General features: G+C 42.0%; 1 protein-coding gene across 8 annotated transcripts in view; it reads right to left on the reverse strand.

Moving 5' to 3' along the window:
• Nucleotides 1-2449: 2449 nt before the first annotated feature.
• Nucleotides 2450-25067, reverse strand: part of GAPVD1 (GTPase activating protein and VPS9 domains 1) — a 112254-nt gene continuing 89636 nt past the window's right edge. For 7 of the 8 annotated variants that reach the window (XM_025359754.1, XM_025359750.1, XM_025359755.1 and 4 more), the window contains 9 exons: nt 21471-21593; nt 18848-18977; nt 17951-18060; nt 17481-17640; nt 13500-13687; nt 12467-12680; nt 8870-8942; nt 7010-7207; nt 2455-4831 (listed from right to left, as the gene is read on the reverse strand). In XM_025359754.1, the coding sequence (XP_025215539.1) occupies nt 4691-4831; nt 7010-7207; nt 8870-8942; nt 12467-12680; nt 13500-13687; nt 17481-17640; nt 17951-18060; nt 18848-18977; nt 21471-21593 (1337 nt within the window). In that variant the 3' untranslated portion in view covers nt 2455-4690. Of the gene's footprint in view, nt 4832-7009; nt 7208-8869; nt 8943-12466; nt 12681-13499; nt 13688-17480; nt 17641-17950; nt 18061-18847; nt 18978-21416; nt 21594-25067 lie in introns of all 8 variants that reach the window. The other variant, XM_025359749.1, reaches the window with a different exon arrangement.

Below are 25067 nucleotides of genomic sequence, written 5' to 3' on the forward strand. Positions count from 1 at the left end.
AAAAAAAAAAAAAAAAAAAACCCGTAGATGTTCACCATTGTGTTAGTTACTGCCAAGTCATTCTAGTTCCTTCTTGTGCCACACTTAGCAAACGCCCATATTGTTCAGATGAAAAAGATGTGTGTGAATTCATGGAAAACATCGGAACATTCGGAAGTCAAATACGTTTTCAGAAACGCTTCTGAATATAAAATAGATGACAGAAACATAAAACCCAGTGAATCAAACTGCTCTCCCTTTTTAATCAGTTTTATAGAATATTTTACAGTACTAATCACATTAGGAGACAGGATGGGTTTCCTGTACATATACAAGATTGTGCAAGCTCATTAATTGAGACTTACAGAAAGGCTTCATCAGTTTCAAAAGAGGCAGTACAGCTTTTTAATCCAGGTGAAGCACAAGAAGAATCCAGTAGACAGGAGAGTATTAATTTGACAGAGATGAATTCCCCTGGTGCATGGCCCCTACCCACACTGTCTGCCATTATCCAAGTGGAGACATCTTCTCTCTTGAATTGAACCCTTGATGAGCTCAGGCCTGTGGAATGCGGCAGCTCCAGGGTCACTCCATAGCTCAACCACAACTTAACACGGAAGCAAACTATATTTTCATTTCTCCAAGTGTTCTCAAGAGTAATAAAGCTATTCCTTGTCCTACTACTTTCTAACTTACATTCTAAAATATATTAAGTAATTTTTAACCTGGCAAAGTTCTCAAGCATTTTGGCATTAAGAGTATCGCAAATACCTCATCACTGTTAATCCATTTACTAAAAATCCTCTGGGCTTCAAGATCATTTTGGATTTACTTCCCTCAAAATTAAAGCAATTGTGTACAAAATAAACTCACTAAATATTTAAAAAGAGAGACAACAGATTTTTCTTTAAAGAAACAAAGCAGGAAGAGACAGGAGAGAAAAATCTAGAAGCACCCATTGAGGAAATGAACCCCACTACACTTCTATCGCTTCTGCGCAATCCAGTAATAATTTTGAGTGTATTCCTACCTTCCCTCTTCACACCCAATCACACAGGAGAAAAACAATTTTAAAACACCTACGTGATCTTACTTGCTCTAAAGCGGAAATTCCCATAGCAAACAACAGGAAAGAGAGTGCCAGGGTTCAGCACACCAGTCGGCTGCAGATTCTTATGGCAAGAACACAGCCCCTGTATTGGGGCTGCGATTGTTCTCTCGATCATGGACCTCAGGGACACATATGTAAAGCCCACTTTCAACAAAGGCTTCCAGGACATAGGAAAAGAAAAACCATGCAGCACACCTATTTGCAATCCCTCAGAAAACCTGAGCCTCCTACTACAGCGATGTAACTATCTGTGTAAGAAGGCTTTCATAAGCAGGTTTTTATAAAGAAAAAGCAGAAGCAAGCAATTACTGTGGCTGAGATTTTACCTAAAATGAAGAAAGCAAGCAAAATGTTTGACATGTTTAAATATATATATATAATTTTGTGGTTGGGCGCGGTGGCTCACGCCTGTAATCCCAGCACTTTGGGAAGCTGAGGCAGGCGGATCACTTGAGGCCGGGAGTTCAAGACCAGCCTGGCCAACATGGCAAAACCCTGTCTCTACAAAAAAAATACAAAAAATTAGCTGGGTGTGGTGGCACACACCTGTAATCTGAGCAACCAGGGCGGCTGAGCCATGAGAATCACTTGAGACTGGGAGACGGTGGTTGCAGTGAGCCGAGATCACGCCACTGCACTCCTGACTGGGTGACAGAGAAAGATTGTGTCTCAAAAAAAATTATAAAGAAAAAGCAAAAAAAATTATAAAGAAAAAGCAAAAATACAATTTTGTAAGTAAAGACAATCTTCAACTTGTATTTCTATTACTTCTAAAAGCAGAATATTAATACAAAATGCAAACTTGGTTTTTCTTTTCCTCAGAGAAGTTAATCCTACAAGATTTCAGGGGCACTGAGCCAACTCTCTCTCCTTTTAACATCCACTTTGTAAATTCTATGTAGTAATCGGTGGCTACCGAATGTTTCCAGGGCTGATTTTGCACTTTTACACTAATCTTTCGTGTAAAACAAGTACGGGAGGGCAATGGAGGAAGAAACATTTGGGGAACAACTATTCCTCTTTTCTTAAAAAAAAAAAAAAAATCAAATCACTCCCCATCTCATGTACCTGTCAAGAAATCAAACCAGGGATGGTTCATGCCAAAGTAGTCCTTGCTCCTGACAGGATATTCAGAGGAAACCTTAGCTGCCCCTGCAACAGCTGTGCTGTGCTCCTCCGACAGCTACAGAGTCATGAGCACCCGAACCTGTTTTAGAGGTGTCACAGATGCCAAATCTCTGAGGTTTGGAGCCAAACCTCAGCCCTGGCTCCAACAAGACAGAGCCCTATCTCCTGCCTTCAGTGTAGCCCTTCACCCCAATCCCACCACCTTCTCTTCCACAGAAAAAAGCCCCAATGCAATGTCCACATCTTCATATTTATTTCCACAGTGTTAACATGGAATAGACTTAGCAACCATTGTGGAGAAAACAAAATCTCTCATTGGTTTATGAGTAAAATCCTGTAACAATGAATTTCAACCATTCAAAGTCTTCTGCTTACCATTTACTGAATCAAAGGCTGAAGTCAATGAACTCCCATCTAGGTCTCAGATCACACAGCTGGCCTCGTGATGTATTTACGATGGGATTTAACTTCTAACACAGGGCAAGTTTGGCAGTTACAGCCCATGAAGCTCACGACTCTGTACATGGATTTCTTGACCTAACATTCAAAAGGACATTTCGTAGTACTAGTTTAATTCTGATCTCTCTCTAGAAGGCAGAAACCACATCCCACACTCCTATGCAATTTATTTTGGTATTGTAAAGTAAATGAAGAAGAAGGGGTGGAGACATAAAGAAAATCTAGTTTCTGGCTGGGTGCGGTGGCTCATGCCTGTAATCCCAGCACTTTGGGAGGCAAAGGCGGGTGGATCATGAGGTCAGGAGATCGAGACCATACTGGCCAACATAGTGAAACCTCGTTTCTACTAAAAATACAAAAATTAGCTGGGCGTGGTGGCGCGCGCCTATAGTTCCAGCTACTTGGGAGGCTGAGGCAGGGGAACCACTTGAACCAGGAGGTGGAGGTTGCAGTGGGCCAAGATCGCACCACTGCACTCCAGCCTGGGTGACAGGATGAGACTTTGTCTCGAAAAATAAAATACAAACAAAGAAAAAAAAATAAAATCTTTAGGCATTCCCAGACACAAAGATCTCAGAGACGGACAGCAGACAGCCTCCGTATTCATCTGCCCAAGGCTGTTTGTCACAGTTTCCTTAAAAGATGCCTGGAAATGCTCCCAACAACAAGGGACTCAAGTATGGGGCTGAGTTAGTTATAAAAGCAGCTAAATGTGTTTAGGAAACACACAAAGTGAAACCAGACAGTGATGGCCCACGTACAAGACTTGTGCTTGAAGCTTTGGTGTGCCTCCTTGGCCAATTTTTCAGGCACCAAAAACCACTCCTGATTAATTATTGATATACAATGCAAACCAAACCATGAAAACACAGACTTTTTTTCAGAAGAGGGAAATAAAGGCACAGAAACCTGCCAAAATAGATATTTTTTTCCGTAAGAATAGTATGGTTGATTAAAATAGTTTATCACTAGTAAAACTTGTATCACTAGAGCAGACAATACAAATTAGTTTTTTAAAAAATGACATTCACTGAATTCTTGGTCTGTGCATTCAATGTGAATAATCATCAAAAATATATTACAATTAAAGGTTTGTAAGGAGCTCTGTCTGGGATTTCTGCAGTATATTATTTCGGAGGAGAAGAACCACCATAAAGTATGAGCTATCCACTGTTCCTTTTTACGTCGTGTATGGTAATCAGTCTATCTCCTAATGCAGGCTCACAAACTTCCACGGTGAGATGTCTAAGTAACTTAGTAACTTTCACACTCATTAAAGACAGCCCTGTCCATCAAACGCCATACTTAGAAAGTCCAATAAACTGTATTACATTTTAATAAATATTTCTGTGTACTTTTTGTTTTTTGCTTTTAAGCTCAGCTTAAATCTTGTCAAGGAAACCATTTCACAAGACAGTATGTCACAGCCTACTATCAGCAATAGTCCTTGTTTATTAGAATCTGCAGATGTCCATATTACATCAAATATAAATATATATTATATTTACATTTCCTTCTTAGCTTTTCAATTTAGGTGAGTGTATTTATAGATAATGCCACTAATGTACCACTATTATAATCCTCAGTGCAACTCGTATCTTCTTTCCATTAGATGCACATTAATATAAGACAGCATCTTAAAAGAGGGGTACTGTTCTTTTTTAAAATAAAAGGAAAGAAAGGGTATCCAAGAATGGAGGTCTAGAAATTTTCTAAGAGATTTTTGTTCTGTTTTTTAATATTTAGAAATACCTGAAAAATGTGGTCCCTTTTTGTAGTACTAGACTCTACTTGGGGACAAGAAAATAGAATATGCAACTCAGAAAGGAAAGAGCCCAAAGAGAACCTGCTTGTTAGCTCGTTAACCTGTTTAGTAAAGATCTGCTTTAAAATGCCTGAAGCTGTACAATATTATACAAAAACGATCTTCAGCCTTCAAAGCAGCTGATGCGCCTTCTTAGAGATCTGTTTGTTTGATTAACAGTCTGCTGCCTTGGTGGGCCTTGGTCTTGGTCACTTTCGGTCATCGATGGTTTTAATGAATTCTACTGCTGCTGTGAACTGCATCCACCAATAGGACTCCTCTCCAGACAGACAGCTAGCATAAAAGCTACTGATATACTGCACAGTAGACAGCAAACAGGGTGGATTTGCCTAGAGAAGTAAAAAATGAAAGTCAATTACTCAGATGTCAAAGCTCTGCCAAAATCATTTAAGTGTTCTTCAAATGTTCTTCTATGAAAGACATACCAATCCTTTTGAAAACAACCCCGAAGTTATTTTTTGGAAGTAATCTTTAAACCCCAGTTTCCATGAGTAGCAATAATATGTTGGAAAGGCAACCCAGGTTCTAATCTCAGCTAATCTATCTAGAGGTTTCTACCCTTGCAAGTCCTTAACCTCACTGGTTTCTAAGAAGGCTGAACTAATCTCTGTGGTCTTACTCAACATCCCAGGATTTCAGAATGTTAGACACCAAAATAAATACTGTAAGCAAATTGAATTATATCTGGTAAGTCCAGGGAGAATAAGCTGAGAAAGAAAAAACTAAAAAAGATGGCATGCCCTCCGTTGCCAGAGGTAACAGAGGACATCTTCTGAATTTTTTTTACCTTCTTCATGTGGTGAGAAAGGGCACAGGCTGTTAAACGGTTAAGAGGAAGAGCTAGGGCCTTTTCCTTAAAACTAGCTTCAACTGGCTCTCCACAGGAACTAGATTTACTACGTGTGGAAGCCAGAAGAGCGATGGCCAACAGGAGGAGCTGTGACAGCCAACCCCACGGGTTTCTCCCTCCAAGCTGAGTTCAGGTTGTAGAAATATCACAATGCTAAGAAATAGTAGGACATACATCACACACACTTTAGAGAGCAACGGCTGGGCTGAGCTGACTGGAACACACAGGGGATACGATCACTGAGTGGCTATATGCACCCAAACTACATGGTCACCCTCAAAATGTTCAAAATAAACCATTTAAATAATGAAACTGGGCCGGGCGTGGTGGCTCAAGCCTGTAATCTCAGCACTTTGGGAGGCCGAGACGGGCGGATCACGAGGTCAGGAGACCGAGACCATCCTGGCTAACATGGTGAAACCCCGTTTCTACTAAAAAAATACAAAAAAAACTAGCCAGGCGAGGTGGCCGGCACCTGTAGTCCCAGCTACTCGGGAGGCTGAGGAGGAGAATGGCGTAAACCCGGGAGGCGGAGCTTGCAGTGAGCCGAGATCTGGCCACTGCACTCCAGCCTGGGCGACAGAGCGAGACTCTGCCTCAAAAAAAAAAATAAATAAATAAATGATGAAACTAATTTTAAAGTCAACAAGAACGACAGATGTCAGTACTTTCATACTACAATTACAAAATAAGAAGCTGAAAGAGGAGAGATCATTGGTAAATTTGGTAGCCTATATGACAAGTACTGCAAGGAATTCCGTATGAAAGAAGATGGTAAAAGCATAACAAAAAGAACCTGCCCTCATCCATTCATTCAATAATTATATACTGAGCCTCAACCAAGAACTTCAGGCACTGTTTTTTTTGTTTGTTTGTTTTTGTTTTTTTTTTTTTTGAGACAGAGTCTCACTCTGTCGCCCAGGCTAGAGTGCAGCAGTGTGATCTCTGCTCACTGCACTCAACCTCCTGAGCTGGGATTACAGGAGCCTGTAATTTTTGTATTTTTAGTAGAGATGGGGTTTCACCACCTTGGCCAGGCTGGTCTTGAATTCCTGACCTCGTGATCCACTCACCTCGGCCTCCCAAACTGCTGGGATTACAAGTGTGAGCCACCACACCCGACCCAGGCACTGCTTTAAAAGCTGAAAATGTTCATCTAGGAATCCAGTCTTCCCATCCTTTCTTTTGAAAACCCTAAGGTAAGAACAAATCTTGGCCGGGCGCAGTGGCTCATGTCTGTAATTCCAACACTTCAGGAGGCTGAGGCAGGCGAATCACTTGAGGCCAGCTCGAGACCACGAGACCAGCTTGGCCAACATGGCGAAACCCCGTCTCTAGTAAAAATGCAAAAAAATTCGCTGGGCGTGGTGACACACGCCTGTAATCCCAGCTATCTGGGTGGCTGAGGCACAAGAATCACTTGAACCCAAGAGATGGAGGTTGCAGTGGGCTGAGATCACACTACTGCACTCCAGCCTGGGCGACAGAGTGAGATTCTGTCTCAAAAGAACAAATCTTGACAGTAGGCACTTTCTTTCTGAGTAACCCAGAGCTTGTGACTTGGAAAAGAGCCAAGATCTCCACCGTTGTGTGAAGCCCTGCACCACCTGCTCAGAATGCCACATAACTCCTTAACTGATAGTAGTAAGGGGCCCACCTTTATCAACACAAACACCAACACAGGAACAAAGTCATCTGCTCCAGGGACAGAGTCCTCATTGGCCAGGCTCAGGAGGTTCATAATCGTAGAGCACATTCTCAGGATGCACTGCACTTTGTCCCGGGGGGTTTTATAAGCACTTATTGTCCTGATTTCTGATTGTGCAGATGGCCATGGTGCTTCTCGAAGATAAACCTAAGTGAGACCATAGACAATATACAGATTCTGAATCCAATGGCAACCCCAGGCAGTGACCACTGCAACCTCCATGTCAGGAGGCAGGGGATAATGTGGTTGCTTTTTCCTCTCTTTGGTAAAACCATATTGCAGGCCCCCTTCCCCTTCACCAAAGATTGAAGCATAACTTTAAAACTTTTAAATAAGTTGCTTTGCATTTTAAAATAGAGCAAACCAGATATCCATTAATAGAAAAATGGCATTCAACAGCACAGAAGCTAGAATTCACAAAATTTCAAATCATTCTCTTTCTTAAATAGCTAGAATGGAACTTCTCTACATTTAGTAGCTGATTCCAGAAGTGCAAACTACTAAAAGAGGACTTTCCGTTAAAACTAGCTTAAACTGGCTCTACACAGGAAATAGATTTATCACACGTGATAAAAGAAGTTATCACGTGTGAGAAAAGAGGTTAATTTAAGGCCGGGTGTGGTGGCTTACGCCTGTAATCCCAGCAGTTCGGGAGGCTGAGGCAGGTGGATCACGAGGTCAGGAGTTCAAGACCAGCCTGGCTAAGATAGTGAAACACCTCTCTACTAAAAATACAAAAAAATTAGCTGGCTGTGGTGGCACACGCCTGTAGTCCTAGCTACTCAGGAGGCTGAGGCAGAGAACTGCTTGAACCCGGGAGGTGAAGGTTGCAGTGAGCCAGGATTGCGCCACTGTACTCCAGCCTAGGCGACAGAGCGAGCCTCCCTCTCAAAAAAAAAAAGAGGTTAATTTAAAAATATGTACCACTGTTGCAGTAATCCTGGAAATAACAGATTCAAAAAACCAAAAACAATTTAAAATTGTATGCTGGGCCGGGCGCGGTGGCTCAAGCCTGTAATCCCAGCACTTTGGGAGGCCGAGAGGGGCGGATCACGAGGTCAGGAGATCGAGACCATCCTGGCTAACACGGTGAAACCCTGTCTCTACTAAACACATACAAAAAACTAGCCGGGCGAGGTGGCGGGTGCCTGTAGTCCCAGCTACTCGGGAGGCTGAGGCAGGAGAATGGCGGGAACCCGGGAGGCGGAGCTTGCAGTGAGCTGAGACCCGGCCACAGCACTCCAGCCTGGGTGACAGAGCAAGACTCTGTCTCAAAAAAAAAAAAAAAAAAAAAAAAAAAAATTGTATGCTAATTAACGTCTCATTAGTGGAGGTTGTAACAAAAACAACCAGAAACCTCAAATACCTGAAATTTTCATGTTTTCTTATTTTCTAAGAGATGTAGGACAGGTAAAAATGCTAAAGGTAATCTGAGATCACATGCAGACTCAATGCCCTCTCCTGAGACAGCATATCTCACTCTTTGGAGTGCTACCAGCCTCCCGCTTCTTCAAAACATTTCTGCAGAAACCTGACTATAAAAGCACTGATGGAGAGATACTGCCCCTGACAGCAGGGCTGGCTTGAGAAGTGGCATCAAGGAAGGGCTCCTCCCAACTGGCTTTCTACTATTTCATACCAGGGAATTTTAATCCCTGAAAGCATCTTCAGGAACTTTGAAGTTAGAATGAATTACATAGAGTGAAAATGATGTTTTATATTTTACCATATTTCAGTTCCTTGAAAATGTGGTAACACTACCACGCAGCATTTAGTTAACATTACCCATGCTATATAAACCTGTATTACCTCTGGTATCTGAAGAGCTCTGTGATTTGCAGTCACTACTTTAGATAATCTCTGGATATGTTCATGAAGAACCCTGAAAACCCCCAAAATACACATGTAAATATTCATTTCAGAAAATACGGTACACAAATAGTCATCACTGACTTTTACAAAACATTTGAAACATGTTGACTTATTGCTAGCTATGGATTACAGTTAGAGTTGAGCCTCTTAGATAAGTATTCTTTCCAATCTGCTCAGAAACGCTGAGTGAGCCAAGGGGATGCAGGGAAGGGAGGGAGTCTTTCCTCTCTGGACCAGACAGCACTGCAAGGGAGAAAGGAGAAGAGCCCTTAGTAGGAGCTGCTTGGACACATAATTTTGTAAAGTAGAAGAAAAGAAGGTGAGGGGGGATAAAAAAGTGAGAGGAAGTAGAAGGATCAAAAGCCAGAAACCAAAGTTATTAATTACATGGAGAAGGGCCTCTACCATTCACCAAACCTTTCACTTTGTAGATGAAGAGAAGTAGGCTTAAAAAGGGAAAAGGCTTGCCTGAGCTACACAGGTGTCAGTAGCAGGGGCTGAACCCAGCTTCCTGGCTGCTAGTGTTCTTTCCAGTTCCTCTGTTGGCTTTTCATACGCTATAAACGCTGCAGAAATGTCATGGAGGGTGGGGAAAAACAATCTCCTTCAAAGTTGCTGTCTGTAGTCAATATGGTTTGAATGTCCCCGTTCCTTATCCTATGCCTAAAGGCAAAAACTGGTGCTCTGGAGAGAAAACAGGTCCCATCTGGCATATTAAGCATAGAAGTCTGGGGTGGGCCAAACACTCTGAGACCATGAACAAATGAGGACGGCAGATTGGAAGGATCCTAACCCATTTCACAGGAAAGTCAATTTTCTCAAATATCTATGCAACATCTGAAAATCTCCATGAAAAATATTTCATACAAACATAACCCACACCCCGAGGATCCTATTACACGGACCCCTGGGAGTCAGGCCCAGCAAGCCACTGTCACTGTTAAGAAGCATGGTAACAACTTTAACATGCTTGAGGTCAGAAACAGAGTTGTGAAGCAGTGCTCAAGAAAACACAGAAGGCTGGGCACGGTGGCTCATGCCTGTAACCCCTGCACTTTAGGAGGCCAAGGTGGGCAGATCACTTGAGGTCAGGAGTTTGAGACCAGCCTGGACAACATGGTGAAAACCCATCTCTACTAAAAATACAAAAATAGCTGGGCATGGTGCCATGTGCCTGCAATGCCAGCTACTCATGAGGCTAAGGCAGGAGAACTGCTTGAACACGGGAGGCAGAGGTTTCAGTGAGCTGAGATCATGCCATTGCACTCCAGCCTGGGTGACACAGGGAGACTGTCAAAAAAAGAGAGAATATACAGACGAGGAAAAATAAAAACTGCAAAATATTTCCTAGTCTCACTACCCAAAAATAACTAGTATTACTATTCCAGGTTAATTTTTTCCAAGATTAATTTTTTTTTTTTTTTTAAAAGACGGAGCCTCGCTCTGTTGTCCAGGATGGAGTGCATGGTGTGATCTCGGCTCACCACAACCTCTGCCTCCCGGGTTCCAGCAGTCCTCCTGCCTCAGCCTCCCGAGTAGCTGGCATGACAGGTGTGAGCCACCATGCCTGGCTAATTTTTGTATTTTTAGTAGAGACACGGTTTCAGCTTGCTGGCCAGGTTGGTCTCCAACTCCTCCTGACTCTCAGGTCATCCCCCTGCCTCAGCCTCCCAAAGCACTGGGATTACAGGCATGAGCCATTGTGCCCGGCCAGGATTAGTATTTTTAAACAGCTTTATTGAGATATAACTTATAAGCCATATAATTCCAGGCAGTTTTTGGTATTCAAATACTTAACTGTTCATTCTCTCTTTCTTTTTTTAGACAGAGTCTCACTCTGTCGCCTAGGCTGGAGTGCAGTGGTGCGATCTCAGCTCACTGCAACCTCCGCCTCTTGGGTCAAGCAATCCTCCCTCTTCAGCCTCCTGAGCAGCTGGGACTATAGATGTATGCCACCACACCCAGCTAATTTTTGTATTTTTAGTAGAGACGGGCTTTCACCATGTTGGCCAGGCTGGTTTCGAACTCTTGACCTCAGGTGATCCACCCGCACCAGCCTCCCAAAGTGCTGGGATTACAGGTGTGAGCCACGATGCTCGACCAACTGTTCATTCTTAATAAATATATAACAAGCATATATTAGAGGCCAAGTACTGTGCCTGGTGCTATTAGAGTGGTTAATAAAAGCATCATTTCCTGGTCTCACAGAGGGAACAAGCCAGTGTGGAGAGAACATTCATTAAACGATCACACAAACCAGTGATTAAGAACAGGGGAGAGGGCCAGGCATGGTGGCTCATGCCCTGTAATCCCAGCTCTTATTCCTGCACTTTGGGAGGTTGAAGCAGGAGGATCGCTTGAGTCTAGCAGTTTGAGACCAGCCTGGGCAACACAGCAAGACCTTGTCGCTACAAAAAATAAACAAGGTTGGGCGCAGTGGCTCATGCCTGTAATCTCAGCACTTTGGGAGGCCAAGATGGGCAGATCATCTGAGGTAAGAAGTTCAAGACCAGCCTGGCCAACATGGTGAAACTCCATCTCTACTAAAAACACACAAAAAATTAGCGGGGCATGGTGGCGCGTGCCTGTAGTCCCAGCTACTCAGGAGGCTGAGGCAGAAGAATCGCTTGAACCCAGGAGGCAGAGGTTGCAGTGAGCTGAGATCACGCCACTGCACTCCAGCCTAGGCGACAGAGTGACACTCCATCTAAATAAATAAATAAATATAAACAAAATCAGCCAGGTGTCATGGTGTGCACCTATAGTACCAGCGATTTGGGAGGCCAAGGTAGGAGGATCACTTGTCACAGGAGTCCAGGAGGTTGAGGCTTCAGTGAGCTGTGATCATGCCACTGCACTCCAGCCTGGGTGACAGGGCAAGACCCTGTCTCAAAAGAAAAAAAGAACAGGGGAGAATTTTGCCCCGTAAGGGACATTTGGGAATGTCTGGAGACATTTGGTTGTCACAATTGGTGGGGTATTACTGGCACCTAGTGTGTAGAGGCCAGGGATGCTGCTAAAGATCCTATAATGCACAGGACAGCCTCCCACATCATCAACAATCTGGCCCTAAATGTCAATAGTGCTGGGTTCAGAAACCATGACTCAAACAGATGTCAAATGGCAACTGTGGCAAGTGCTAAAGAAAGGCACTGAGGCCTGAGACAGCCCTAATAGGATGTAACCTAGTCAGGAGAGGCTTCATCACGGAAACGATACTTAAGTCAAGACCTGAAGGCTAAGTAAGACTTAATCACAAGAAGGAAGGGAAGATTAGTTAAGGCAGAGTAAACAGCAGTGCTTTCCAAAGAGGCTACACCAATTTCTACCCCTTCCAGCTTGACTGCCCACTTCCCTGAAAACTGGGTATTATCATTCTTTGTGATCGTGTAACTCTGACAGGTGAAAAATGGTAACCAATGCATTTCCTTTTACAATCAGATACTAAGTTACACATATAGCTTGCCTAAAATATGGGCTACCTGGTAGATCCCTATGTAGTCCCACATAGGCACTCAACATAGAAGTACTCACTGGTCGCGAAGTATGTCCCCATCCTGATTAGGGTAGAAGGCGAGCTTGAAAATCCGGTTCATCACGCTTCGCTCAATGGCCAGCTGTGCATCTTGAAGCTGTTCTTCACTTGCGTTTTGCCATATGACATCCTGAGCCATTGCACCATAAAGAAACTGCAGAAAATCTTCTACCTGAGCAGTTTTATCATCAGCTGCGGTGAGTTTCTGAAAGTCTCCAAAGCAAAATAATAATTTTTAAATAGTTTAATAAAAACTATCTAAATAATTTTAAAAAGGAAATCATAGAAATAATTTTTATCACTAGCTATGCAGACACCATGATCTTAAAGCCAAAAGTGTTTCAGTGTGGTTTATTTTAGGACAATATGTGGCCATATAATTAAATCAGGAGAAAAAGTAAGGAATATGTGAAAGTTTAAGTGCAAGGAATTTGTTATAAAAATATGTTTCTAGGCTGGGCACAGCGACTCACACCTGTAATTTCAGCACTTTGGGAAGCCGAGGTGGGCAGATCATGAGGTCAGGAGATTGAGACCATTCTGGCCAACACAGTGAAACCCCATCTCTACTAAAAATACAAAAATTAGCTGGGCGTGGTGGCGCATGCCTGTAATCCCAGCTACTCAGGAGGCTGAGGCAGGAGAATCCCTTGAACCAGGGAGTCGGAGGTTGCAGAGAGCCGAGATCACGCCACTGCACTCCAACCTGGCGACAGAGCAAGACTCTGTCTCAAAAAAAAAAAAAAAGTTCCTAAAAAAAAATGCATTTGTTTTTTTTTTTAAATGAGAGAATTCGTACAGACCCAAAATTTACAAATGTCCCCAATTTAAAAAGTAAACTACAGATATTCAATACAGGAGAAAAATGTAATTTATTGGTTTGACATCAAAGTTTAATTTATTAAGACTCCATAAAATAACTGAGTAAGGCATGCAGATACTTGAACAAACTAGCAAAACAAAACAGTATTTCCCAATCTTCCCAACCGTATGACAGGTGAAGAGATGCTTAAACTAAAGGTATTGAGTTACCTTGAATGAATTCCCTGATCTTCTTTTCTTTGCTCTCAAGCAGTAATCTCACACAGACGGTGGTAAAGTATCGATTGGCCACTTCTTTGTCTCGCAAAACCCTTTGCAATAGCCTTTCCAGGTGAGCCTGTGTGGTCTGTAGTCCTTGTCGACAACGAGTGAGATAAGCAATATATGGGGCTCTTTTTCTAAAAGGAAAAATACTTTGCATGACATCAGATATATTCAGTGCATACTTTCTTTGAAGAATAAGGGTCCTAACTTTTCTTTATAAAATTACTGCACAGACTGGTTTTACAAAGTAGCATGTCTGTGCTTTCTTTAGTAGCACATATACAAAGTAGCCTGTCAGGCTGCAGACATGGTAGAGACTGATCATGGTGCCAGCTGAAGAACAGACCCATTTTGCATTTTGTCTGGGAGGATCTATGGGGCTGAAGACTTAGTTAGCTAACTCACTAAATGTTACTAAGCCCCTGTGCATACTTGGTGTATTTTATACTGGAGTTATAGGACCTCATACTTAATAGGAAATTGACAGCTACAGATGACTAAAAATGACAACAAATACAGGTTATATGTCACTAGGTTACAAACATCCCCCACCAATTACTTGCTTATAGTCTAAATGTAACAATCATCAGAGTGCCCATTCCCTAAGCCTTGAAGCCTCCTCACTACCTAAGCATCTCAGTTACATTTTTCTCCATAATCATGAGCAGGGGACTGGCAGCAGAAAAAGCACAGCAATTCCTAAGGCTACTTACTTCTGCTTCTCTGGTCCAGAAAAGTAGTCTTTCCTATCACCACTAAAAAAAGAAATATGATATTCTAGTTGTCCTGGCCTCATAATATAGGCATACCTCTATACCTGCTTTTGTGCAAAGCTGAAATAAACTGCACTCTTCTATCTGGAACTGCTCATTTATAACTACATTTCCACACTAAATATCCAAATGTGTTGCTTAGAAATTGATATGGTTTGGCTGTGTCCCCACCCAAATCTCATCTTGAATTCCCACGTGTTGTGGGGGGGACCCAGTGGGAGGTAATTGAAACACAGAGGCAGGTCTTTCCTGGGCTGTTCTCGTGATAGTAAGTCTCAAGAGATCTGACTGTTTTAAAAAGGGGAATTTCCCTGCACAAGCTCTCTTCTCTTGTCTGCTGCCATGTGAAATGTGCCTTTCACCTTCCGCCATAATTGTGAGGCCTCCCCAGCCACATGGAACTGTTAAGTCCAATTAAACCTCTTTTTTTGTTAAATTGCCCAGTCTCAGATATGTTTTATCAGCAGCATGAGAACAAACAAATACAGTAAATTGGGACCGAGAGTGGGGTACTGCTAAAAAGACAACCGAAAATGTGAAAGCAGCTTTGGAACTGGTTAACAGGCAGAGGTTGGAACAGTTTGGAGGGCTCAGAAGAAGACAGGAAAATGTGGGAAAGTTTGGAATTTCCTAGAGATGTGTTGAATGGCTTTGACGAAAATGTTCACACTGGTATGAACAATAAGGTCCAGGCTGAGGTGGAGATGAGGAACTTGTTGGGAACTGGAGCAAAGGTGACTTGTTATGTCTTAGCAAAGAGACTTGTGGCATTTTGCCCTTGCCCTAGAGATTTGTGGAACTTTGAACTTGAGAGGGATGATTTAGAGTATCTGGCAGAAGAAATTTCTAGGCAGCAAAGCATTCAAGAGGTGACTTGGGTGCTGTTAAAGGCATTCGGCTTTGGTTTTTTTTTTTTTTTTTTCTTGAGACAGAGCTTCACTCTTGCTGCCCAGCCTGGAGTACAGTGGCATGATCTCAGCTCACTGTAACCTCTGCTTCCAGGTTCAAGCAATTCTCCTGTCTCAGCCTCCCAAGTAGCTAGGATTATAGGCACCCACCACCACTCCCAACTAATTTTTTGTATGTTTAATAGAGACAGGGTTTCACCATGTTGGCCAGGCTGGTCTCGAACTCCTGACCTTGGGTGATCCACCTGCCTTGGCCTCCCAAAGTGCTGGGATTACAAGCATGAGCCACTGTGCTTTGCCAGCATACATTTTTATAAGGGAAGCAGAGCATAAGAGTTCAGAAACTTTGCAGCCTGACAATGTGATAGAAAACAAAATCCTATTTTCTGAGAAGAAATTCAAGCTGGCTATAGAAATTTGCATAGTAATAAGGAGCTGAATATTAATCCCCAAGGCAATGGGGAAAATGTCTCCATGGCATGTCAGAGGTCTTCATGGCAGCCCCTCTCATCACAGGCCCAGAGGCCCAGGAGGAAAAATGGTTTCATGGGCCAGGCCCGGGGTCCCTATGCTGTATGCAGCCTAGGGACTTGGTGCCCTGCCTTCCAGCCGCTTCAGCCATGGCTGTAAGGGGCAGACATAGAGCTTGGGCTGTGGCTTCAGAGAGTGCAAGCCCTAAGCCTTGGCAGCTTCCATGTGGTGTTGAGCCCGTGGGTGCACAGAAGTCAAGAATTGGGATTTGGGAACCTCCGCCTAGATTTCAAAAGATGTATGGAAACACCTGGATGCCCAGGCAGAAGTTTGCTGCAGGGGAAGGGTCCTCATGGAGAACCTCTGCGAGGGCAATATGGAAAGGAAATGTGGGGTCGGAACTCCCACACAGAGTCCCTACTGAGGCACTGCCTATTAGAGTTGTGAGAAGAGGGCCACTGTCTTCCAGACCTCAGAATGGCAGATCCACTGACAGCTTGCACCGTGCACCTAGAAAAGCCAGTGACTCAACACCACCCCATGAAAGCAGCTGGGAAAGTGGCTATACCCTGCAAAGCCACAGGAGCGGAGCTGCCTAAAACCATGGGAACCCTGGCTGGGTGCGGTGGCTCACGCCTTTAATCCCAGCATTTTGGGAGGCTGAGGCAGGTGGATCACTTGAGGTCAGGAGTTCAAGACCAGCCTGGCTAACATGGGGAAACCCCATCTTCACTAAAAAAATACAAAATTAGCCAGGCATGGTGGTGCATGCCTGTAATCCCAGCTACTCGGGAGGCTGAGGCAGGGGAATTGCTTGAACCCAGGAGGCAGAGGTTGCAGTGAGCCGAGATTGCACCATTGCACTCCAGCCTGGGCAACAAGAACAAAATTCTGTTTCGGGAAAAAAAGAAAAAGACCATGGGAACCCACCTGTTGCATCAGCGTGATCTGGATGTGAGACATGGAGTCAAAGGAATTCCTTTTGAAGCTTAAAGATTTGACTGCCCTGCTGGATTTCGGACTTGGATGGGGCTTATACCTTTGTTTCTGCCAATTTTCTCATTTGGAACGGCTGTATTTACCCAACGCCTGTACCTCCATTGTATCTAGGAAGTAACTAACTTGATTTTGATTTTACAGGTTCATAGGCGGAAAGGACTTGCCTTGTTTCAGATGACACTTCTGATTGTGGACTTTTGAGTTAATGCTGAAATGAGTTAAGACTTTGGGAAACTGCTGGGAAGGCATGATTGGTTTTGAAATGTGAGGACATGAGATCTGAGAGAAGCAAGGGGCAGCTCATGGTTGGGCTGTGTCCCCACCCAAATCTCATCTTGAATTCCCAAGTGTTATGGGAGGGACCCAGTGGGAGGTAACTGAATCAGTGGGGACAAGTCTTTCCTGTGCTGTTCTCGTGATAGTGAATAATTCTCACAAGATCTGATGGTTTTAAAAAAGGGGGGGATTCCCTGCACAAGCTCTCTTCTCTTGTCTGCTGCAATCTGAGATGTGCCTTTCACCTTCTGCCATGATTGTGAGGCCTCCCAGCCACATGGAACTGTAAGTCCAATAAACCTCTTTCTTTTGTAAACTGCCCAGTCTCTGGCATGTCTTTATCAGCAGCATGAGAACAGACTAACACAGAAATCTACATCCAGGAAAATAGAGCCAAGCACTTTGTAGGAAGCCTAGATTCATTTCTGAAACAAGGATCAAAAAGAAAACACTTGCAGCTAACAACTAGGTTTAAAAGCTGAATAGGTGGGGTGTATTACCTGTAGTCCTCAGCAATAGAAGCCAGCAGTTTCCTACAAGTCCTATTATCAAAACGGCACACACAGCGCATTGTTTCTTGAAGTTGAGCCATTAAGTTCTTATCTTGTAAATTAATTGCTTCAGCTATTTGAACTTTTAAGAAGCATACAATCTCATTGTCTAAATAAAAGAAACAAAGATTCTGTTTTTATTGAGAATTTCCATGGGCTTAATTAAGCTAACTCTCAGCATTTGGGATGTCAATTCTGCTTTGTCATGTATCATTAGAACTAAGCTGTATTGCCACTCCCAATTAGAAAATACTTTAATAAACTATCAGTAATCAAAGTGCCCTTAAGTGACACTAATATAAACATATTAAGTTGAACCATATGGAATTGCCATACAGCTTAAACAGCTGAATACTGGCAATTTCATATGGTGCAACCCATAAACAAAGGAAAACTTAAATGATCCTGCAGCAATTTACCTTCTGGGTCTGTGTGGTCTGGTAAACCATTCCTTGTTGAGTGGGTCAGCACTGGGAAGGCAACAGAGTCCGCAGAGCAAAGAGCAAGCCTCAGTTTCTTTTTCGCATCTCTGAAAAATGAGTAGAAAATACATTAATTTCTTTAGCCAGATATGCTCACATTTTACAAATATTTACTATATAAATTAATGTTATCTTAGGACTCAAATGTTTCAAACATTTTTAAAAAGATGATTCTTAACTGACACTCCACTTAAAAGAACAGGCTTTCTAATTACCCAAGGAGCCAGGTGATAAAAGTGCTCAGGGCAAGGACCATTCTTTAAGGCACCAGAATCAAACAACAAATCCTTTCTGACCTTTTTCCATACACCGAGTTCTATGACCGGTGCTATAAGAATTGGAAAAGCATATTATGGCAGAGTGGGAGGAACCACGGAAGTCAGAAGCCCCCAGCACTCAGATTTGGAACATCTCTTGGCACATCTCTTCAGAAACACTGATGATGCCACAAGATAAGCTCACTACCTGACAAGAAACCCTTTCTTCTTTTTTTTTTTTTCTTTTTCTTTTTCTTTTTTATAGAGACAGGATTTCGCTATGTTGCCCAAGCTGGTCTCCAACTCCTGGGCTCCAGTGATCCACCTGTCTCAGCCTCCCAAAGTGCTGGGATTACAGGCGTGAGCCACCACGCCCAGTGAGTTTTTTAAATCCTTGAATTAACACCTTTGATACATAACATCTACAACTGAAACAAAGTCTTCTTAGTAAATAGCATTTCATTTTTCTCTCCCTGCTTTATACATTTATTGATTCAACACATCACTTGACTTGACGTGACTGCAATGGTGCTGAAAAGTCCAAACCCTAAAGTTCCAAATCCTGTAAAAGAAATACCTGTAAGAGAAAGCTGAATCTTGCGGGTGGGCTGCTTGGCTCGCAGAGTCTGGGAGATCATCAGCTGAGATGTTCTGCAGTGCCTCGTCACGGGGAGAATCATGTGCACTTTCACCATCACCCAAAACCTCTAAACAAAACCCACCCCAAGAAATGGATAACCAGGTTCATTTGGAATATTATGGCACTAGTAGGTATTCAGAGCAACTCAAGAATAAATTACCATTGACTAACAATAAGAGTTCTCTGGAAAAAAAGAAAGAAAAACTTCAAATACTTAACTGAATTATCAACAGCAACAATTATGCATCAAGAGACTAGTTGCTGAGAAGAGAGTGGTTTTACTTCTTATCCCGATACTAATGCACAACAATGAAAGTCCACATTAACTTAATAAAGTTAACATCTTAGAATCACTGAAGCAGAGAACTAAAAGAGGCTTCAAAAATCATTTTATAGACATGGACTCCTGCCCAGTCAGAAAATGGCTTGCTCTAAATTCCTTGGTTGGCCAATGGCCAAGATTGACTATGGGTTCAGGTCTCCTGACTCTCTCTACTGGAGGTCTTCCTGCTACACCCAAGAGCGAGTCAGGGGACCAACTCACAAATGCAACAAGGTCAGATCTGTGGTTTGCAAAGTTGGTTTTATGTCTTCATCAAGAATATATAATACACGGCTGAGTGCAGTGCCTCACACCTGTAATCCCAGCATTTTGGGAGGCCTTGGTGGGTGGATCACATGAGGTCAGGAGTTCAAGACCAGCCTGACAAACACGGTGATATCCCATCTCTATGAAAAATACAAAAATCAGCCAGGTGTGGTGGCACACACCTGTGGTCCCAGCTGCACAGGAGGTTGAGGCAGGAGAGTTGCTTAAACCCGGTAGGTGGAGGTTGTAGTGAGCTGAGATTGCGCCACTGCACTCCAACCTGGGCAACGAATTAAGACTCCGTCTCAAATAAAAAAACACACACACAAAAGAAATATATAATACAATACATACATGTATACAATCAAAAAGAATAAAAAGTTTGGCCAGGCATAGGACAGGAAGATCGCTTGAGCTCATGATTTCAAGACCAGCCTGGGCAACATAGTGAGACCTCACCTCTACAAAAAAAAAAATTTAAAAGACTAAAAAGTTCCAAAACATAATAAATACATTGAGTTCATATATGAAAATATCCTTATTCTTTGGAAATAATTTCAAATGCTTCAGAAAAAAATACAGGGAGAGACCAGCCTGGGCAACACGGCGAAGTCCCATCTCTACAAAAATATATAAAAATTAGCTGGGCACAGTGGAACGTGCCTGTGGTCCCAGCTATTCAGGAAGCTGAGATAGGAGGATCACCTTAGCCTGGGAAGGTTGAGGCTGCAGCAGTAAACCATGATTGTGCCACTGCACTTTAGCCTGGGTAACATAGTGAGACTGTCTCACCAAAAAAAAAAAAAAAAAAAAAAAAGAGTATATATATACATACACACACACACACACACACTATATATATATATATATGGGGAATGTGGCAAAATGTTAAAAATTGTTAAGTCTAGATAGAGGGTAGATGAACCTTCATTGTATTATTCTTTCAATTTTTCTGTTATTTGGAAACTATTCAAAATAAAAAAATACGGGAAGTTCTCCTTTCCACTCCCTCTCCCTCTGAGGCTTCCTAGAAGTCTTCCTCAGAGCCAACTCACGTTACCAGTTTGCTGGAAGATTCTTCCAGGAGATACTCTATGTGCATACAGGCATAAACACATATTTATGCAGTATACTATTTATGTTTATGTTTTCTTTTTTGTTGTTTTTTTTTGTTTGTTTTTTTGAGACAGGGTCTCGCTCTGTTGCCCAGACTGGAGTGCAGTGGCGTCATCTCAGCTCACTGCAACCTCCGCCTCCTGGGATCAAGCGATTCTCATGCCTCAGCCATCTGAGGATTACAGGCATCTGCCACCACATGCAGCTAATTGTTTGTATTTTTGGTGGAGACGGGGTTTTGCCACATTGGCCAGGCTGGTCTCAAACTCCTGACCTCAAGTGACCTGCCCACCTCGGCCCCCAAAGTGCTGGGATTACAGGTGTGAGCCACCGTGCTCAGCCCCTATTTATGCTTTTATACACTTTCTCTCTTCATTTATCTTGGGGACTGTATCTCATTTTTCTGAAAGCTATTCAGTATTCTATTATGAGGAAAACAGTATCCTTTAAAATAAGTACCAGGTGACAATGGATAACTTGTCCCAATAGTCTGCTCCCATAGCTATATTGAGAGTGTGTAACTGGATAAAATTACAAAGCTGTAGACATTGAAAAAGAACTTCCTCCCATTAAAATATGCCCCAACTCCCTGTGGGCCAGTCACCCCAGATGCAAAGGAGGACAACTCTAAGGCATCTGAACATTCAGGGGTACCCAGGGCTAGTGGGAGAATCCAGAGAAGGACATCAATTTAAACATTTAAACAATTTAAACAAAATTACAGGTAGTCTGTAATTTTGAGGTAGTAAACTGATTCCCTTAGCTATTCTTTCTTTTAAAGGCCACTTAAATTCAGATTACCTTTGTCACTATGATATAACAGTTTATTACTCAAATCTCTGTCATGATTATCACCTGTACTTTCATAGTTTGCCATTGCTCCGTCACTGGGGCTGGTCCGTTTAATGGCATTCCTGTATTTGTCCAGAATATCCTCAGCGACCTGAGCTTGTGCACTGAGTCTAGGGCTGGGATCATCTGCAAGGGAAAGGAGAATGAGAGAATTAGCCCCTTCGGTTTGTACCAACTCTAATGTTAGTATGACACCAGTAGCATAATCCCAAAGGCGGATTAGGAGGTAAGACTTTAAAAGAGCACATATCTCAATGTTAAGAGGCACCATGCAGCTGCCTACTCATCCCATTTCTAGGTCTGAGAGCCTTGCCAAAGCAGGAAATTGGGAAGAGTAGCTCCACCTTCTCATCATCACCAGAATGACAGTGTCAAAGTTCAGGGCAGACTGAATGGATGACAGATTTCTAAAGTGTTTGCACTCAAATCACTGTTATCAGCAATTCATGCTAACAGAACTTCCAACAGTGCATTTTTACATGCAGACTTCATTTATTCGGACATCTCTATTCTGAAGGAGGAAAAAAAAACTATTCAAACTTAGACTTAAACCCCTTTAAATAATAACAAATGTCTTTTTCCATTCTTCCTTTATGAGTCTCTCTCCACGCATTTGAAAACTAACAGTATTCATATTCTATTCTCACTAGATCTCACCATGACAGTGCAGCTGCTGGAACAGAGCACTTTTGTGCATGCACTGATGTCAGAGGCACTCCTACAGAATCTAGACATTCTTGGGGAGTGCTGGAATTGTACCTGGGATGCACAGAGAAAAAGCTTATCACAATCACAAATGCAGCACTATTTACTGACAGGACCATTACTCTTTCAAAATCAGCACATCAAAAATATCATCCTGGAATCTGAAATAGTAGTCAACTGGGTTGTTAAAGCAAGGGATTGCTATAGATCTACAGGACAAAGTTCCACAGTGAAACACAAACTCCTGGATAGACCTAGCCCAGGCAGGTGACCATAAATGTTCACATTCTGGTAGAATCCCATTTTCTAAAAATTACAAAAACACATCAAAATCACTAGATTTTATATATATATATACACACACACACACGTGTATATATACATATATGTATTCTGTGTGTGTCTGTTCGTGTTTGTGTTCACAGCAGCTAATAGCAGCTAATATTTATTGAGCACTTACCATGCCAGGAACTGTGCTAAGCACCTTATAGAGATTATCTTAATTACTGATCAAACAACCTTACAGAGAAATATTGTTAACATCCTCATTTTACAGAAGACAAAATCAAGACATAGACAAGTTAAGTATCATGCTCATAGGCTCTTCTTTTGTTTTCATGAAACAGATACATGGTTTTCATGTCTCCATAAAATTGTAGTAAACTGCAGTTGACCTTTGAACAACATGGGTTTGAACTGCACAGGTCCATTTATACAGTTTTTTGCAATCAAATGCAGATTGAAGATACTGTATTAGGCTGGGCACGGTGGCTCACGCCTGTAATCCTAGCACTTTGGAGGCCAATGCAGGCGGATCACCTGAGGTCAGGAGTTTGAGACCAGCCTGGCCAACTTGGCAAAACCCCAACTCTACTAAAAATACAAAAATTAGCTGGGCGTGGTGGCGCATGCCTATAATCCCAGTTACTTGGGAGGCTGAGGCAGGAGAATCGCTTGAACCCAGGAGGCAGAGATTACAGTGAGCCGAGATCACACCATGCCACTATACTCCATCCTGGGCAACAGGGCAAGACACTGTCTCAAAAAAAAAAAAAAAAGAGAGAGAGAAAAGAAAAAGAAACTACTACATTTCACAGAGAGCTGCGAAACAAGCATATAGAGAAGGCCAACTGTTCACATACACAGGTTCCACAGGGCCAGTTGCAGGACTCAAGTATGCACAGATTAGGGTATGAGGTGGGGAGCAAGGGTCCTGGAACCAATTCCCTGAGTATGCTGAAGGACAACTGTATATAGAGAGGATTTCCAAAGTAATTTAGTATTTCTGCTATAACAGTATTTGAATTCATAAGAGATTCTTAATAAAATCTGATCTCTCTCCAAATGTAAACTGATAAAGCATTTATCATTACAGAATCTTGTTTTGAAGGGGAAGTCCTTTTTGGCTATTGCTTTTTTTTTTTTTTTTTTTTTTAAATAGAAACAAAGTCTTGCTCTGTCACCCAGGCTGGAGTGCAGTGGCACATAGTTCAATGTAACCTCGAATTCCTGGCCTTCAGCAATCTCTCACTTTGGCTTCCCAAAAAGAGCTGGGATAATAGGCATGCGCCACCTTACTCAGTTGGTTATTACTTTTGAGTGCTGTTGAGAGGTCTGAAAAAGGGACAATACACTACACTATGGCTAAACACAGTGAGAGCCACAATGTTGCTTATAATCTTTATATCTATTAACACTGTTCTTAAAAATTTTACCCCCAGAGAATAATTAAAACAAACAAAAAATGCAATACATATAAATGCATTGTGAGTACTAATTTCATAATAAAAAAATTGGGAACAATTTAAATAGCCAATGTAAGAAAACATTTACACTGCAGTAAAACCATGAGCGATTATTTTATAGCTAATAAAAATGATTTAAAACCCAACTATGTCTAGTAGAAATTGGGAGAGGTTTTATAAAATAACTTGGTTAAAAAAAGAATACAAAGTCACATGCATAATCTAATTCAGTCAAGAAAAAGCCATGTATAAATATGGGAAAAGATTAGGAGATAACAGGAAAAGAATAGTAGTTAGGGTCACAGAATTATGAACAGATTACTAGGAAATTTCCTCCTATAACATCTTTATATTGGTTTAATGATAACTTTCAATGAGTCATTAATAAGGACTGGATAGAAATTTCTGGACCAGTAAGGAAACTAACCTGCTTGAATCACAGCCAAAGAAAATGAATTACTTTATGAAAAAGACTTATTCTACTCTACTTGGCTTCTATATCCAATCTATTGATCTATTTCCAATATCAAGAACCAAGAAAAATATATTGCCTAAAGAGGGTAAATAAAATATAACTCCTTCAAACAAACAAACAATAATTTATAACTTCTTCAAAACTATTGAGTCAACATTTTAAAAACATGAGATGTCATTAAGAGTAATTCACTTTGTAAACGCTGGTGTTCTTCTAATATTAGGAACATGTGGTAAGGATACAGAAATATTTTGCCAAAAGGACAATGTCTTTCCAACTCTTCCCAATCAGACTGGAAGGTCCTGAAGAGTCATGTGTGATTTGACTTAATACCCACAACACTTAGCACAGTGCCTGGCATGAGTCACATGGTCAACAAGTATTTCCTGACTGAACAGGACAGGCTTGGCTGCTCTCAGCAGGGATCTGTGGCCTGTAAGCACATCTCCTGCTGTTCAAAACCTTTTCTTCCGGGGAAATCACCATTTCCAATAAAGCAAGGACTTACATGCTAGGATATGGAAATATATATAAATATATGGAAGTAAACATTAGAATAACAGGCATTAAAATGGGATTCTACCTGTAATGCTGAACTCTTTGATGAGGATGTTATCCTATTATCTATCTCATTTTTAAATAAAATTGTTTAATGAAAAAAATTTTTCATTTTAA

The sequence above is a fragment of the Theropithecus gelada genome, chromosome 15 (assembly GCF_003255815.1).
Source record: "Theropithecus gelada isolate Dixy chromosome 15, Tgel_1.0, whole genome shotgun sequence".
Classification (NCBI taxonomy): Eukaryota; Metazoa; Chordata; class Mammalia; order Primates; family Cercopithecidae; genus Theropithecus; species Theropithecus gelada.